At 34.1% G+C, this 13,614-nt stretch overlaps 2 protein-coding genes across 2 annotated transcripts; one reads left to right on the top strand and one right to left on the bottom strand.

Moving 5' to 3' along the window:
- Nucleotides 1–5,481: 5,481 nt before the first annotated feature.
- Nucleotides 5,482–7,955, bottom strand: LOC100243797 (subtilisin-like protease SBT3). Its single transcript, XM_002284833.5, has one exon. The coding sequence runs from the start codon at nt 7,946–7,948 to the stop codon at nt 5,612–5,614; it is 2,337 nt and encodes a 778-aa protein (XP_002284869.3). The 5' UTR covers nt 7,949–7,955; the 3' UTR covers nt 5,482–5,611.
- A 2,522-nt stretch (nt 7,956–10,477) lies between these two features.
- LOC100248833 (subtilisin-like protease SBT3) lies at nt 10,478–13,020 on the top strand. Its single transcript, XM_002282820.4, has one exon. The coding sequence runs from the start codon at nt 10,613–10,615 to the stop codon at nt 12,911–12,913; it is 2,301 nt and encodes a 766-aa protein (XP_002282856.4). The 5' UTR covers nt 10,478–10,612; the 3' UTR covers nt 12,914–13,020.
- The last annotated feature ends 594 nt before the right edge of the window (nt 13,021–13,614 follow it).

Here is a 13,614-nt window from a genome sequence, read left to right as displayed (position 1 = left end):
ACTCTATATCAAATTAAGCATCACTAAAAATATATGGTGTCTCTTCTGAATGTGTCACCATTTATCTGCTTTGGTGTCGCTTCCAAATACGTCACCAATTGATACCCTCTATGGTGTCAGTGGATAAGGTGACGCTATGTTGTAGTGACACCCTATGTTTATAGTGACTTATTATAAATGTCACCATATATCTTTTTCCTTGTAGTGTAACAATTACACATTTCAAACAACATATATATATATATATATATATATATATTTATTTTCTTTTGCAAAATCTGTATAATTTCCTTTACCTCAAAAGAAGTCCTCAAAAACTTTGAAGAAAAATAATTCCGGAAAACCTACTCTTCACCTAACAAAGTACAAGAGAAATAACTATTACTATTTATCTAAAATTATAAGTTTAACAATCCTAAAATTTTAAGTATTCAAATTAATATTTTTAATTATGAAAGATAATTTCATCTATTCCTATTTTAGAAAAATTAATAAATTTATAATTCATATAAAACTTAAATTTTATTTTCAATTTATTTATTGGGACACAACATAATTTAATTAAACTATAATATATATATTAACCACCAAACACACTCCCCATGCCTATCTCCCTTATTCTTAATATTATTTTATTATTATTATTTTTTCCCATCCTACTCATTCTTTCTCACATGCTCAACACCCAAGCTTCCATATTATATATATATATATATATATATATATAGTCTTCTCTAGCGCACACCCGTCCTTTTTTCTTTTTTAGAGCTCACGCCCTTTTTTTTTTAATAATTTCCAATCCCTTAAATCACATATAAAATATATATATATTTAATCATTTAATTTGTTATATTTCATTGTTTAGATCTATTCATCTAAGAAAATTTGGAATTTCCCTATTATCATGAATAGAACAACCTATATTCATAATTTCAGTATTTTGACTTAAAACATTTAAATAGATTAACCCTAACCCAAATCAAAATCTTCCAAAGAATCATTTTTTTTTTTCAAAAACTTAAGATTTCCCAATTTCCAACAATAAATCAACCAATAATCCTAAATTTCTAATATTTTTTATATTAAAACGAATAAAACAAAAAAATAAAATAAAATAATTCTAATCTAAATTATTATTATTTTTCCAAGAAATCTAACGTGTTCAGAACTAACTAACGAATATAAAATATTAATTTTAGGGTTAGAATCTTACCTAGAAAAACCTGAACTTCAAACTCTGAACCTCTAACCCTTGAACCCTACAATCTCCAATTTTCAAATTCTGGTTGATAGGGTTTTCTAAATGAAGAAGACAAGAGGAAAATCTAATTTATACTTAGGATTTTTAATTGTGAAAGGACTCTTTCACCTTTAATGAATTTAATTAATTACTTAATTACTTTAAAAATTACTATTTTGACCATAGATTAAATTTTGGGTGTTACAATTTGAGTACGAACGCATATCTTTCAGTAAAAACTCGAAAATAATAATACATTATTTGATTGTATGTGAACGTTTGCATTATGTTTGCATCTAGATGAAGGATTTGTATAAATTATTTGATTGAATGACGTCAAATGTATGTTCGAATATGTTGCTAGAAAAAAATCATTTATTTATTTTGTGTAAGAAAAATACAAATATTTAATATGATATGTATGATTGATGAAGAAAAAAAATGTGATAACTTAGATTGATTTAATTTTGTATGGTTGAGTTTTATTTAATATATATGATGTAAATAAAACATTATTATGTATACTACGATGTTATATTCACTTAGAATCGTTAACCCCTTTGGATGCAAAACATCCTATTGAGCAATATGAAAATGCTTATTCATTCCTTTTTAAAACTTTTTAGTTCTAGATATTGTTTTGGAAGAATTGAAGGAATATCAAAGAATGTTCTAGAAAGTCCCAAAAAGTAAAGAACTTAACCATGATCATTCTTAATTTATATTAACTTATTTGGCATGCACTAATTTGAGTTATATAAATTATTGTAATCTAATCTATATTTTTAAATTTTGTAAAGGACTTTTGGGAGTATATTATCATAGAAATTATTGTAAAAATATATATAAATTAGATAATCACTTGGGTGGTAAGATGATAAACTTATTATATTTGTGATTAGGTGATGATTGGTTTCAGGAAAAGAAAAAAAAAATCAGGGTCTTCGAGTTGACTATTAGCTTAGATTAAGAATAATAGGTCAAACCTTTAACTAGGGTCCGAGTCAGGTTCTTGAGTTACCTAAAATTCAGAATGGGACATATCTTATACCATACTATATCCAACCAATCAAATATGACCCATATGGATTTAGATCTAGCATCATTATGTCAATTCAATTCCAAATTTGGTTGAAAACAACTATACATATGACAATCAAAAAATACTCATATGTAAATAATATTAAGATAAAAAATTATTCTTGAAAATATTTTTTAATTAATGTTTAGAATAAAAAATATTTTTTTTTAATTGAAGGAATATATTTGAAATTTTATGATAGAAAATAGCTTTTTAAAAAATTATTTTGAAAATGAGCTGATTTTTTTGAACAAATTTTAGACGTTTTTAATTATTTTTTGTAGTGTTTTAATTAATAATTGAAAATAAATAAAAAACATTTAAAAAAATTTTATATTGTAATATTTGAGTTTTTTGAAAATAATTTAGAATTGTTTTTAAGAACCATTCACTAAAACTATATTTTGAAACCATTTCTAAAAGATTAGTTCCAAACAAGTTTCAAAGTTTCATCCATACATGGAGGAGAGATAGAGTTAGGGTTTTGGATTGGTAGAGTTGAATAGGTTGAAAAAAAATGGAATTATCATCATCTCACATGTAAAATTTATTTATTTTAAAAAATGGACATACATAGAGAATAAGTGAATGCGTTTAAAATTTCTCTTCTTATTTTAGAAAATTAAGATTAATATTTGAAAACTAATAATTAAAAAAACCCATAATTTAACATATATTAGAATATCTCAAATCACGAAAGTGTGTTCATCATTATTTTATATTATTAAATTAGATAGTTAAGAGGTGTTTGATAAAATTGAATACTTATTAGTTAATGACTTAAATTAATTTTAAGTTAAATCATACTTTAGTTATTAACTTAAAACTTATTATTCAATTTTTACTTTAAGTATTAATGTTATTTACTAAAATTAACTTTAAATTATCAAATTAACACATTTATCCTCATAATTTATAATTGGGATAAAATAAGTCAAATAACAATGTAAGTCATAGAGTAGCAAAATAAATCAAAAAGGTAAATAGAACAAATGGGTATAAAAATATAAAATCAAGATATGAATTTAAGAATAAAACATACTTAATTTACTTGATGACTTAAATTAAGTTATTAAGTTAATTTATCAAACAATCACTTATCAACAAATAATTTAAAAAGTGAAAAATTGAACATATTTTGAACATACTAAAATATTAAAATTTATTCCAATAATAAAACACTTATAATAATTATTTATATGAAAAATTGGAATTAGTAACAAATAAGATTTATAATTATAAAGGTTGGAAACAGAGATTCATCAGGGCTGGGCCCAATCTTCTCTCCCCATATCTAAGGCTAAAAGACAGTCGAGCCCAGGCCACACCCTCGATTACCTTTGTGCCTTAAGTACATATATTTGTAATTTTATTGAGTTAATTTTAAAATTAAATTATAGCTTATAACTAGTAAATAAAACTTATTATTTATGAAAATTAAGTTTATAATTCGTAAATTATACTTTTTATGAAATATAATTTGTAATTATAATCTTATAAGTTTGAATAAGTTCTTAATTAAATTTATAATTTATATTATAAAAATATAAGATAACTTAAAATATTGATAAAAGATAAATAAATACTAATAAAAAATATTAAATATTTTTATTATGTTAATTGAAATATAATACAAATATGAGAATTCAATACAAATTAAAACTTTACAATAACATTAATTAGTATGTCAAATCAGAAGTTTGAAGTTTTAAACTATAAAACTTTGATACTTTGTGGTACATCTCACATGAATTAAATAGATGTACCATATATATATTATTAAATTAAAATATTAAAATTACATTTAATTAAATAGATGTATCAACTAGGACAATGGATTACGTCTTTGACTTGGGCTCACAAATTAATTAGGGACTAAGTCAAGATAAAAAAATATTTTGTCTTAGCACTTATATATATCTTTCTTAAACTCATTTTAAGGTTTGATATTTGCATTAAGAAAAACCATGACTTATCCTATCATTCCAAAATCTCTCAATTTTATCAAATTCTAGATTGTTGAAAGAACCTACATCCCCTTAGAGGTTAAGGTAAATCTCAAATTTAATAACATTAAATGAAAGATAAGAGATGAACTCGTCCTTGAATCAGTAAAGATATGAATTAGATTTTGTATTATTCTAATTTTCTATAAATTCGAAATAATAAATAATAAATAGTTTTAATATCTTGTAATTAAATGATTTAAAATTTTTAATCCCTGAGTATTAAGTATTAATGTATTATAACTTTAGTTGGCTCAAATGTCTAGGAAATGTTGGACTAGCGACAATATTTATGTTCCAACTACTTGCTCAGCAGATGGATAGGGATTTGATGTCTAAAGTTTTTTACATTTTAATCCACTCATTTACTTCTTATCATAAAAAAAAACAATAAATTTCACCATTCACAATCAGGATGGAATGGAAATTTTTTTTACTGACAATTAATGTTTACGGGTTCCATAATTTTTTAAATAATTTTCCTGATCATCGTAATGACGGACTAAACTAATGTTTGCAAGGGAAAGACAACATTCAGAAATAAATTTAAAATTATTTCATGAGTTTAAAATATAAATTCGAAAATTCTTAGGTGATGTTTGTTTTTTTACTTAATTCTAAATAGAACTTTAATACTTAATAGTATTAAATATTAGGTTGTTTGTTTTTGTAGTATTTTATTTCTATTAAGTATTAAAAAGTAAAAAAAAATCATTATGTTATTTTTTCTATTTAGAAAAAGCCACATATTTTAGCTTTTTTTATTTAATAAAAAGTTTATAATAAGTCATGAAAAAGTAAAAAAACAAACAACCTAAATTCTAAAACTAAATGATTTTCAGCAAAAAGCCAAAAAAACAAACACCACCTTAGTAAATTAAAATTTTTATTAAGAATATATTTTAATTTCAAAAAAAGAGAATAAGTAATTTTATTAATCAATTTTTAGATCCCGTTTCATAACAATTTTAAAAAGTGTTTTTAATATTTATAATATTTAAAAAAATTTATCATTCAAATATTAAAAACGTTAGAAATATTTTTTATAATCACTTTTAAATATATTTTTATTCATTTTTAATAAAAGGTGAATTAGTTAGTATGAGAAAGAAAAAAAAAAAACATTTATATCTTTAACTTATCATGGGATTCAGAATTAAATATTTGGAACTCAATAGTTTTGCAGATTCTCTGTGTAAGACTGCAACGCGGGTCTGATATTTAATTCAGATTAATAAAGTTCACATGAAAAAGGAACATGTCTTAGGCTGTAATCGAAAGTTTTTACCATGGTGTCACCACTTGCGATACCACTATGGGGCTCCTCACCGTATGTTTTCCATCATCTTCAATCCATGTAAGCGAGCCAAACGACACCTTGCCATCCTTCTCACTCTTATACTCTATAGTCAGAGTGTAGCTCAGCTTTTCATACTTGTTCTCGAAGGCCAATGTCGCGGGTGAGACCATGACTTTGGAGCCCTTCGGTGCTGTCACAATAGCCTTATAACTTGATGCTCCATCTCCCACATTCGTCACAGTTCTCTGGAATTTCTGGACGAATGCCGTTGATTTGTTGTTGTATAGAGCGATAAAGGATGGGTAATTCAGGTCTGGAGATGGGTTGGAGCAAGTGTAAGTGTTTGATCTGGTGATGGTTAAGATTTGCTTGGTGGTGAAATTCATGGAGCAGAGGAGATTGACGTAGTCTTGTGGAGTTGCATCGTATATTAGACCTGGGTCAAGTGCTCTGTTCGGATCAATTTGGCCGGCTCCCATGGCGAGAGGAGAAGCAATTTCGAAACTTAATCCGTTATCCCGTATGTTATTAAAAGTATTATCGTATGGGTTTGCTGTGGTCACCATGGCGGACCGAATAGCAGCCACGCTCCATTCCGGGTGTGCTCCTCTCAGCAGTGCAGCCACGCCAGAAGCATGTGGACAGGCCATGGATGTCCCGGAAATCATATTGTAATCACTGGACAACGACAAACTTCCAATTATTGCAGCCTCAGAATTTGGAATCCAAGCAGCCAAAACCAATGACCCTGGTGCCATCACGTCCGGCTTCAAGATACCAGGATAGCTGCGGGAAGGACCTCTCGATGTGTAAGAAGCAACAGCTGGCGCAGGCTTTGTATCCAGAAGGGTCTGTTGGAACTTCATGGTGGCTGTAGGTTTATGAGCAGTTTTGGCATAATCAATCACAGCTTTTGCATACGTGGGGCTGATCACCACAACAGGCCAAGGTACACCACCTAACTCGAATAATTCGGGGTCGTCGGAAATAATTATAGCCGCTCCAACCTTTGACGCAGCAATCTGATCTAATTGTTCATAAATAAATCCTACCTTGTCGCATATAACGACGCCATAAGGTGCTCCAGACAACAGTGCTGATGAATTGCAGGCAGACAAAGTCTTGTTATAAACAAGAGGTAGATCTTGGACCAAAGCACTTGCAGGAAACATGGTCCATCCTCTGATGGTTAACCCATTACCAAGAGTCAAAGTGCCTGCGAATGAACGATCAATGGTACCCGCTGCGACGGTCAACACCCATGGGATTCCATTGTGTAACGTCCCCAGAGATGGGCCTGCATTCCCAGCTGAAGATGAAACTAGCACACCCTTCTCCATGGCAGCAAATGAAGCTATAGCTATAGGATCCTTATACAATGGCACTAGATCAAATCCCATGGAAATGGAAATCACATCAACACCATCCGCGACAGCTTGATCCATACCAGCAAGAACATCAGAAGCGTATCGGCCTTCATCCCAAAGGACCTTATACATGGCCACCCTGGCTCCGGGCGCAACTCCTCTTGCAGTTCCCTTGGCATACCCAAAGTAGGACGCGCCTTCCACGTAATTCCCAGCAGCTGTGGACGAAGTATGAGTCCCATGACCTTGTGTGTCCCTAGCTGAGTTCATCGTTAGGTTAACACCGGGATTTGCAGCTATCACACCCTTATTGAAGTATCTAGCTCCAATCATCTTTCGGTTACACATGGAAGAGTTGAACTCTTGTCCTTCTTCACACGTTCCCTTCCACCTTGCTGGAATTTGGGTCATACCATCATCTTTGAAGCTAGCGCTCTCGGGCCAGACTCCGGTGTCGATAACGCCAACAATGACGTCTTTTCCGAAATCCGACGCCGGCCATAGACCCGAGATTTGGTTGAGTTTGAGAAACTCAAGAGTGTGGGTGGTGTCAAGTGTGACAGTGCTGTCACTGTACGCTGAGACAAACCCTGCGGTTGACCTACGTAACTTCTCCAGTTCACCTTTGGATAGAACTGCGCTAAAACCATGAAGTACATGATCATAAATGTAGATAAGCTTAGGCGTGGATTGAACGGCGATGGATGTTGTGGAAGCAGCCGTCATGAGGGAATCGACGGTGGAGGCGTACCAGTGGTGATGGGTAGCAAAAGCCTTAGGCATGAGAGACTTGTCCATGTGGATGATATACGTGGACCTCTCTCCTGACGCTGATCTGAAATGGAGAGTAAACAAAATCCATGCAAGGAATATCAAGTAGAGACGATGAACCACATTATCAAACCCCATGGTTCTTTCACTTGAATGGAGTCCATATGGGCGCTGATACCTCATTATATAATGATCACTAGTGTCGTCAAGCTATGAAAGACAATGATGGGAGCCTTAAAATAAGACAAATATAAAAAGAAATAAGAAAAATTTACCTCCAGGGCCGGTCGCAGTTTTAATAATTGAGCTTGGCAGCGGGCCAGTGATCCTTTTTTATTGCCGAGGCCGAATTAGTCTTGTTCCATCTTAACCCTTGAAAAATTGTTTATATATATTTAAATTACTAGTTTGTGTTTATTACATGGTTGTAAAATCTGCATATTGCCATTTTTGGACTAAAATCTTCATGTTGATATTTGAAACAAAATCATCATCAACCATAGACTCCTTTAAAATAGCAATATCTCTTTCCTAATTAGAAAAGTTTTTTTGGATAAAAGATGGCAATATTCCGTATCCCTCATAATCGTATATAAGAACTGTAGCTGTTAATTCTGGTTGATTAAAGATTTATTTTGAGTATGTATTGTGAATTGTTTCTCTTTTATATATATTTGAGTACTTTGTATGAGTAGGAAGCAAAAGAAGTTACACATTAATGGAGAGAACATTTTTGCAAATAATGTGAACACAATTTGAATACAATTAGTGCAATGCAAGTTATAATGAAGTGGGCCTCGTTCGCAGCTAATGCCAGTTTTTGGTCAAATGCACTTCTTGATATCTTTTAGCTGAACTTGTTTGGAGGAGCTCGGCTACATTAAATATCCGGAGATACCCTGTAAATTCTCGCAAGGCTACAATTGGAAACAGGCAGAATTGCATCTGAAAGTTTTGGTGAGTGGCACAGTCTGGATATGCTAAATATCATGGCAGATAACTTTGTCTCTACCATGAATATATATACAATGAGTGGGCCTCATATACAGCTTGAATCATGCATTGTCCTGCTAATTCCAAGCTTGGTTTACTAGGTATCTCCAGATAGCTCAAATACGGATAGGTATATATTCATTGATATAAAAATGAGTATGAAAAAAGGGTTTAAGAAATTCAACCAGGTGGTTTATGAGTTCCTTTGAAAAAGGAAATCTGATGTTTCCATACTGATATAGTGACATATAGAATGCGTTGGGCCAACAAGATGATCCATTCAATTGAAGCACAAGAGACGAGGTAGCCCTGCCTCAAAAAATTAAACTTACTTTGTTGAAGGAAAGAAGCCTGGACAACCCAGAATTGGTTTTAAGAAGACACATGATCGACAGGCTGGAGCAGATAAAATGAAACTTATGTGAGCCGAAGATCATTTTCAGAAATGAGTGGATTCAGACTAGTTTTTATTTTTATTCTTTTCTCGTGTTGTGTTGTAATGTGAAACAAACAAACTGCAAACTGTCCTCATCTTTTGCATCAGCACTCTACGGTTTTAACAAAGAATCACTATCACATTATCTATGATATCGTCATAGACTACTTGAATGGAAGCATTAGTACTACTATTTCAGCACCTACAGCACAAGGCCAGCTATATATGTTTTCTGTTGGTCACCTATTTCTAACATTTCCTTTATTTTCTTCTTGCATGCATCCGCTTCAAACTTTTCCGTTTGCTGTCAACGTTTTTTTTCAATTATAATAGAAATAGGCTCCTTTCATGGTATATATCACCCAAAATTTTCACTAAATTAATTTCATTAGTCCCATTACCCATCTCGAAACATCCTGGAGATCGCCTGCAAGGTTTCCCTTTGGCACTCTTACTCTTTACCATTCTAACAAATTACCATGGTAGTGTCACTAGCTGCTGTTTGGAACTCATTCATCCGAAATTTGAGTATATGCGTTTATGCCATCATTTAGAAAACTATGTGAGAATGTCAAAATAATGGTAATTTTGTTGTCCACAGTTTCTAGTAAAGAAACATTCCAATGGAAAGCATTTAAGGGTATTTTGCCTTCCTCCAATTCATGAATGCATCTCCTGTGTCCTAACGTTAAATGCTATCAAATTCATTTTGAAACCTGCTCTCCAATCTCATTCGGAGTCGAGATATATATAAGCATCCATGTCCCATTATGATGATCAGCCATGCATGTACCGAGTTCTTAATGATCGGATAGTGATTGAGTACTCACCAGCATATATAATTTTTTAATATCTTTCCATATTATTATATTCAATAAATTATTTCAAATTAAATTTCATGGACCATAAAAAAGGGATTATCAATTCATCAATACTATTGTGACATAACAAAGCTAATATTAATTGATATTATAAGTGATATATACTTTTCAACAGAATGGACCATCATCTGCTCACTGAGGAGCAAGAGCAAGAAAGGAAAGCCGGCCCTTATCCTACAATGCAACAGGCTATCACTTAGGATTCTTAACCCATACAACCAAAAAGTATCCAAACAGAGCATAAGAAAGACCGGTGGTAGCAATATTACAAACGGATAATGATCAAGTCTTCTAAGGAAAAAAATCGCCGAGAAAAAGACATATACTTGAACTTATCGTGCTGATATTGACCAGGTTGACCATAGTTTCATTTTAAGTATTATAAATCCTCTGCTCATCAACATCTTCCTGGCATTACATTTCTCTATGTGGGGTTCCTCAGTCGTTACAAAAGATACGCTGTACCTTAAATTTCTCTCGCGGAAAGTATTGCAAAGCACTTGATTTTCATCATCTTCCCAGCATAACTCATCCACAATGAGCAGGGTGCGGAGTTCCCGCAGTCTCTTTTCACATCATGCAGTACTGTCTTGGCTACTGCTCTTACTACTAGGGATCAACAATGCGATGTCAGAACTTGAAGAACGCCAGACATACATCATTCATATGGACCATTCCTACAAGCCTGATTCCTTCTCAACTCATGAATCATGGCACCTTTCTACTCTAAAATCAGTGTCAACATCTCCAGTCAACCACAAAGAAATGTTGCTCTACTCCTATAGTCATGTGATGCAAGGTTTCAGTGCCAGACTCACACCTTCTGAACTATCGCAATTGGAGAAGTCTCCAGCTCATCGTGCCACATATCGGGAGACGTTTGGAAAGCTCTTCACCACCCACACCACTAAGTTCCTTGGGCTAAAACCCAACTCTGGCATATGGCCTGCAGCATCATATGGTGACGGTGTGATCATTGGAATAATTGACACTGGAATTTGGCCAGAAAGCAGGAGCTTTAGCGACAAAGGGATGTCACCAGTGCCAGAGAGATGGAAGGGCCAGTGTGAGTATGGAACGGCATTTTCCCAATCTTGTTGCAACAGGAAGCTCGTTGGTGCTCGATCTTTTAGCAAAGGCCTCATAGCAGCAGGCCGAAATATCTCCACGGAGCTTGACTTTGACTCAGCACGAGACAATGTTGGTCATGGCACCCACACCTCATCCACGGCTGCAGGTAACTACGTACTTGGTGCAAGTCATTTTGGATATGCTAGGGGTAGCGCCAGAGGGGTGGCACCACGAGCGCATCTTGCCATGTACAAGGTCCTCTGGGCAACAGATACATATGAGAGTGCAGCTACTGATGTGCTTGCTGGCATGGACCAAGCAATAGTTGATGGGGTTGATATCATGTCATTGTCTCTTGGCTTTGACCAAACACCTTATTTCAGCGATGTCATCGCCATTGCTTCTCTTTCCGCAATTGAGCAAGGAATTTTTGTTGTCTGTGCTACTGGGAATGATGGTGGGACAAGTAGTACACACAACGGAGCACCTTGGATCATGACAGTAGGAGCTGGCACCATTGATCGGAGCTTCGTGGCAACAATGACTCTTGGAAATGGCTTAGTAGTGGAAGGGACATCATACTTCCCACAGAGCATTTACATTACTAATGCACCTCTGTACTACGGAAGAGGGGATGCAAACAAAGAGACATGCAAGCTTTCAGCTTTGGATCCAAATGAGGTAGCTGGAAAGGTAGTCCTCTGTGACAGTACAGAGACTGATGTTTATACACAGATACAGGAGGTTGAAAGTGCAGGTGCATATGCGGGCATCTTCATTACCGATAATCTGTTGTTGGATCCAGATGAGTACTCCATTCCTAGCCTGGTTCTGCCAACTAATTCTGGGACTTCAGTCCTGGAGTACGTAACAGGAATGAGTAATGCAACAGTGAAGGCCCTAAGGTTCGTGTCAACGAAGTTGGGTACAAAGCCAGCACCTCAAGTGGCTTATTTCTCTTCTAGAGGACCCGACCCAATTAGTCCGGGTGTTCTGAAACCAGATATTCTTGCTCCTGGAGTGGATGTATTGGCAGCAGTTGCACCCAACGTGCCATTCATGCAAATTGGTGACTATGATTTGGTGACAGATTATGCACTATTCTCCGGCACATCAATGGCAGCACCTCATGTTGCTGGAGTTGCAGCATTGTTGAAGGCTGTCCACCGTGATTGGAGCCCAGCAGCCATCCGATCAGCTATCATGACTACCGCAAATACTATAGACAATATTGGCTCTGCTTTTAGAGACCAATGGACAGGACTTCCCGCTTCTCCTCTAGATTTTGGCGCTGGCCATATCAATCCCAACAAAGCCATGGATCCTGGACTCATCTTCGACATGGATTTGCAAGATTATGTTGAGTTCTTATGCGGCCTTGGCTACACTAGGAAGCAGATGAGTGCCATCCTCAGACGCAACCAATGGAACTGCAGTGGGAAACCTAATGACCTCAATTATCCTTCATTTGTGGCCATATTTACTAAAGGAGCAGAGTCTCCAAAAGTAAGGAACTTCAGCAGGGTACTGACAAACGTGGGGAATGATACAGCAACTTACCAGGCAGTTGTAGAGGTTCCTACTGGAATGAGAATCAAAACAGAGCCCAGTATTCTCACATTCACTAGCAAATACCAGAAGCGAGGTTTCTTCGTGACCGTAGAGATTGATGCAGATGCTCCCAGTGTCACCTATGGTTATCTGAAATGGATTGATCAACACAAGCACACTGTATCAAGCCCCATAGTGGCCATCTATAATAAGTGAACACGAGCACACCATCCATGTTCGTTCTCGCACTGTTATAATAAGTGAACAGATATTTCTGCTTATGCTAATGTCTATCAGTCCAGGATTCAAGGAAAATGGCAAAGTTTGAGGATGAGAATATAAGATACATGAAAAACATGCGAATATGCGGATCATTTACTAGAATAAAGACTAAACTAAATTTGAATTTCATAATCCCCCTATCATCATTTAACATAAATTTCATTATTCTCAATAAAAACCACTAGAAGCCCAAATCACGGCAAAAGCAGAGACATATAAAATCCAGAGAAACTGTTCATGGAGGGTAGTATTCAAGAACTTAATTAATTGGGAAAAGAAACCAGTGAACTTAGGTTTTATTAAAATTTAATTAACAGATTAACCCGATTGACTGGTCCAGATTATCTCAAAATTTGTTCATATAATTTTCTCAAGGCATTAACATATCGGCAGGAGACAATAATGCTAAAGGAATCCACATTCAGCTCAAGTACTTGTTTTTCCCCAGAACATAGTGATATTATGCAAAACGAATCCAACAGTTCTATGAGCATGTTTTAGTGAATTTCTCCGTCGCTGGATGCAGAGACAGTGGTCAATCACACAAAGAAGTCGTTGCTTTTGTATAAAATATTTTTCATATTTCATTGTATGATGGTTGCCGACAAAAGGAGAATTTATACTTTCGGATCCAG

This window comes from Vitis vinifera, chromosome 18, assembly GCF_030704535.1.
Source record: "Vitis vinifera cultivar Pinot Noir 40024 chromosome 18, ASM3070453v1".
In the NCBI taxonomy this organism is placed as follows: domain Eukaryota; kingdom Viridiplantae; phylum Streptophyta; class Magnoliopsida; order Vitales; family Vitaceae; genus Vitis; species Vitis vinifera.
Note: the sequence above shows the minus strand (reverse complement) of the source record. Positions and strands in the feature narration are given on the sequence as shown.

What these genes read in the sequence shown, in the direction of transcription:
- LOC100248833 (XM_002282820.4), top strand. Translation starts at nt 10,613, where the DNA reads ATGAGCAGGGTGCGGAGTTCCCGCAGTCTCTTTTCACATCATGCAGTA.
- LOC100243797 (XM_002284833.5), bottom strand. Translation starts at nt 7,948, where the DNA reads ATGAGGTATCAGCGCCCATATGGACTCCATTCAAGTGAAAGAACCATG.